We start from the raw sequence: 4,705 nt of genomic DNA on the forward strand, positions 1-4,705 counted from the left end.
TAAGGTAAAAAAACTATAAAAGAGGAGGAAAAATTGATTCAAAGCAGAGGATTGTCTGTTTTATTTACATTTAGTTGCTCGATATGTTAAAAATCTGAGCAGAAATTACCAAACTTAACTAATTTCTTATTTATTCAGTCATCAGCGTTTTTCATTTTTACTAAAGAGCTACAGGCACTAAAACAGGTTTTCAAACGGAGTCTTTTGCTGTTCAAACTTTCTTGATCAGATTCTTTTTCAAGTCTCTTTACATTCTTGGCGTTCTGTTTCTGCAGTGTTGATGATTTTACAGAGTTTGTTTTTGTCCTCCAGGCTTGGCGGTGGGGCTGGACCCCGAAGGCTACGGGAACCCCGACTTCTGCTGGCTCTCCATGTACGACACGCTGATCTGGAGCTTTGCCGGTCCCATCGCCATGGTGGTGTCGGTGAGTTCGGATCGCTCGGTCAAAGTGTGGCTGACAGACCTCCACAGGCGGGTTCATGCTCCTCGCTGCTGTCCTGTCCCCACAGATGAACGTCTTCCTGTACATTCTGTCGTTCCGAGCCTCCTGCTCTCTGAAGCACCACAGCATGGAGAAGAAGGAGCTGCGAGTGTGAGTGCAGACCGACGGGGAGTGTCGCTCTGACAGATGTTGATCTAGAACTTTTTTAATGGTGACATACGATGAAGATGTGAGACTGCAGGAGAGTTGATGAATACAGAGGGAATCTAGAGGGGCGGGGCATCCAAAAGGTTGTCTGTCGTCTCATGCAATGATGCTCACTTAAGCTAATATTTCTTCTGATGGACGTTCTTCCTTAGAGAAATCATTAGGAAATCTCCTGCATGATCTTCTCTGAGACTGTCTGCATGAATGCAGCACCCACAGCTGGATTTAGCCCAGGAGGGGGTCTCAAATGTGATGACCCACAAAAAAGAAATTCCAAATATTTTTAAAAAGCAAAAATATACAAACAAAAAACTCATAAAAAATGCAAAAATTAACAATAAAAGATTAAAAAAATGTAAGGATGGATGGACAGGAAGACAAAGTTAAGTGCAACAGGCAAAAGCCAGTGTCCTGCTGGTGCCTGTCCCTAGCCCGGTAAATGTGAGGGTTGTTTCTAGAAGAGAATTCAACACAAAACTTTATAGACAAATAGATCGAAGGAGAAGATGGATATTAAATGAAGGGATAGGATGGTTTTCTAAGCGCTTGAGGTGCTTACACGATATTCTCCCTGCATCCTATAGTGCATGTGTCAAAGTCAAGGCCCGGGGGCCGAATACGGCCCTCCAGATCATTTAATTTATCTTATTTAAAATATATTTTAATGGAGAGTAAAATATTAAAAGTTTAAACAACAAATTAGGACCTGGAATCATTAAAAAAATGAGCTAATTAATCGCAAACTGAAAAAAATTAATCGCGATTAATCGCTATAATCTTTATTTGTTTACAGTGTTTACCGACCACTTATTATCTGCGAATAATCACAAAATGAAATCACAAACGAAACTCTACATTTAGAATATTTATTTTTAATTATTGATGTCAATCAATTTTAAAAAATCATATTAATCACACTTTTTTGTTGGGATTAATCACAATTAATGTTTTACCAGGTAAAATGTATTTGTACATCATGACACCGGACCATGGATCAGATAATCTGCTTTTTGTGAAAAAGTGATTTAAACCACAAAAATAGCAAGAATAAAGTACTAAAAAGTGATTGAATATGTATTTTTTTGTAAGTGACCATGAGATAAGCGGGATAATACCTGACGAAATATTCTAACGAGGAAGCCTGAACCTCCGAGTTAAAGCAAAGGACTGTTGGATTAATTTCTGTTTATACATATTAACGTGTTAATTGTTTTTGATTAATCGCGTGTTAATGTTCACAGTCCTACAATAAACCATAATTATTGCTATTTATGCTAAAAAGTAACATTTTTGACGTTTTAAAATCTTATTTTTAGTGTGTTTAATAAATGTTTATGGCAACCTAAGGTGTTTTTGGGGGTTTTGACCCCCTGTCAGATTGAGTTTGACACCCCCCCATAGAGGCTAAATCCACCCCCCCCCCACACTGTGATTTCTGCCCCCCAGCTCGGGCCTGAAGACCGCCGGCGGGGTCCTCTTCCTGGTGTCGGTCACCTGCTTCCTGGCGCTGCTGTCCGTCAACAGCGACATGATCCTCTTCCATTACCTGTTTGCGGGCTTCAACTGTGTACAGGTGAGGCTGGACTTCAGCTCCGCCGCTTCCTCTGCGGCCGCGCTGACCCCCACTCACCTCGTCTCTCGTTTCAGGGCCCCTTCGTCTTCTTCTTCCGGATCGTCTTCAACAAGGAGGCGAGGAACGCCATGAAGTTCTGCTGCAGCCGCAAGCGGCCGGATCACATGATCAAATCCAAGGCCTCTGTGAGTTTACTCCCGTTGTGACTTCCAGAAGGGAATTCTAATGATGTTTAGGGGGTGAAGTTTGGTCTCACAGCGAGAAGGTTCTAGTTTAAATCCTACCGCCGGAGTCGTTTCTGTGTGGAGTTTTCTCCTCTCTCATGGTTTTCTCCAACCACTTCTGGGTCAAACCTGGACCAGATTTGGACATCCGTGCTCTAAAATGTCCTCAGGTGTGCACGTGTGTGATTGAGGCCCCCCGACAGACTGGTGACCTGTCCAGGGGGTACTCCACCTCTGCTCAACAGTAATATGGATAGGCTCCAGCAACCCCACGATCCACAGAGGGATTCAGCGGGTTAAGAAAATGAGTGTATAGAATGGTCTGTTTCAGTATAAGAAGTTCATAAAAACTCAATGGATTTAAATGATCCTAAACTCTTTTGTTGATTCATGTTACATCTTCAATGTATGGTGGCCCAAAAGTTCAAATCACTCAATACAAGAACAATGTAAGACCTATTATGAACGTATTAGGACCATTTAAAAACAAACAAAAAACATCACATTTTAGAAATCAAAGCTAAATTCTAGAAAGCAAAACAGGATTCCCAAAAATAAAAAACAAGTCAAAAAAATAAATAAATAAATGAAATTTCCAGAAATCAAAATGAAATCCTTCCCATCATCCCTCTGCATCCACTCTACTTCAGGACTCAAACATCATCATCCAATCACTTCGGTTCCATGATTCCATCTTTTCCAGTTTCATTTAGGTTTCTGTGAATAACTTTTATTTTCCAAAAACATGTTTTCCTACATTTTGGTTTCTGGAATACAGAGCCCCTGAAGCAGGGGTCACCAACGTGGTCCCCACGGGCACCAGGTAGCCCTCAAGGACCACACAAGGTGCTCATGAAGTAGCCCTCAATGTCCAAACGGTTGGTGACCCCTGCCCTAAAGGGACATCAAAGTAAAAAAAAAAAAAAAATTTTTTTCTCTATTTCTAAAAAATAAAACGCTCTCTGTGGCTACAAGCCAGACAGTATTTAGTGAGCACCAGCTTGTAGCCACAGAAGATATTTTATTTTTCAGTATCATCAGTTACTGTTTATTTTCTAAAGAAAAAAAACAACCTTTTTCCTTTTTTTGGTGCGCTCCAGATAGTAACTGGTGTTTACTAGTTACTATCTAAGATTAAGGAAAAATCTGGTTACTCTCTGGTGCGCACCAGATAGTACTTTTGGGAAAACAAAATTCACTCCAATTATTTTTTTACTTTGATGTCCCTTTAGGGGCTCCCTACTGGAATTTCATTGTGATTTCTAAAATTTAAGGTTGTTTTATAATCAGTTGTTGTTGTTTTTTTTAATGGTCATTTTGATCTTTAATATGTTTTTATGAGTCATTTCTTGATGTGATTTGAACTTCAGGATCACCGTTTAGAATTTTATGCACCAAAACAACAAGAAAACAGTTTATTCCAAAAAGTACAGAACTATAAAAGTTTTCCTTGCCGTTCCTCCAGGGTTATAAATGCAGCACGAACTACGTGGACGGCCGGCTGTACCACCTCCCCTTTGGCGACTCCAGCGTGTCTCTGAACGGCACCATGCAGAGCGGCAAGAGCCAGCAGAGCTACGTCCCGTTCGTGCTCAGGTCAGAACGCCACTGCGAGGAGCGAAGGAGGTCGGAGAGACGGACGTGACTGAAAGTTCTGCTGCTCTTGCAGGGAGGACGGCCTGAACAGCAGCGAGGCGCAGATCGCCCTGAACGACCACTCCTCACTCTTCCGTGAACCACAGGAGAACCCCGACGGTGCGTCTGCCGCTGCGATGACGCGGAGCTCCGCCCAAATCCCCGCCCAAATCACCTCCGTCCTCCTGTCTGCAGGTCACGACAGCGACTCGGACAGCGACCTGTCTCTGGAGGACGACCAGAGCGGCTCCTACGCCTCCAGCCACTCCTCTGACAGCGAGGAGGAGGAGGGGCCCCTCCCACCAGAGGAGTGCTGGGAAAACATGGCTGCTGGTGTTGCTAGGCGACACGGTAAAGATGCTCCTCTGAATGAAACGGAAGCCGAGGAAGTTCTAAAAAGTGACTGTCTGAACGTCTGCCTCCCTCAGACTCCAGCCTGAAGCTGCTGTGGCCTGAAGGTCCTGCAGACGCAGGAGACCGTCTGACGGCAGAACCTCCAGAACCCATCCTTGGCCGAAACACGCGGGTTCTACCCGACGACCGGCCGCACGACTCCGTGACGATGCTGCTGCCCGCTCTCCCGAGCCTCAGCGGCCACCCCCACCGAGGTGAAGGCCGCGCGG

At 43.9% G+C, this 4,705-nt stretch overlaps 1 protein-coding gene across 1 annotated transcript in view; it reads left to right on the forward strand.

Annotated features, from left to right (window-relative positions):
• Nucleotides 1–4,705, forward strand: part of celsr2 (cadherin, EGF LAG seven-pass G-type receptor 2) — a 102,932-nt gene that overhangs the window by 95,654 nt on the left and 2,573 nt on the right. Inside the window, exons 25-32 of the mRNA XM_024269065.2 lie at nucleotides 313–425; nucleotides 511–593; nucleotides 2,097–2,223; nucleotides 2,298–2,408; nucleotides 3,913–4,043; nucleotides 4,117–4,202; nucleotides 4,278–4,433; nucleotides 4,511–4,690. Coding sequence (XP_024124833.1) covers nucleotides 313–425; nucleotides 511–593; nucleotides 2,097–2,223; nucleotides 2,298–2,408; nucleotides 3,913–4,043; nucleotides 4,117–4,202; nucleotides 4,278–4,433; nucleotides 4,511–4,690 — 987 coding nt within the window. The remainder of the gene's footprint in view (nucleotides 1–312; nucleotides 426–510; nucleotides 594–2,096; nucleotides 2,224–2,297; nucleotides 2,409–3,912; nucleotides 4,044–4,116; nucleotides 4,203–4,277; nucleotides 4,434–4,510; nucleotides 4,691–4,705) is intronic.

The sequence above is a fragment of the Oryzias melastigma genome, linkage group LG5, assembly GCF_002922805.2.
Source record: "Oryzias melastigma strain HK-1 linkage group LG5, ASM292280v2, whole genome shotgun sequence".
NCBI classification, from domain to species: Eukaryota; Metazoa; Chordata; class Actinopteri; order Beloniformes; family Adrianichthyidae; genus Oryzias; species Oryzias melastigma.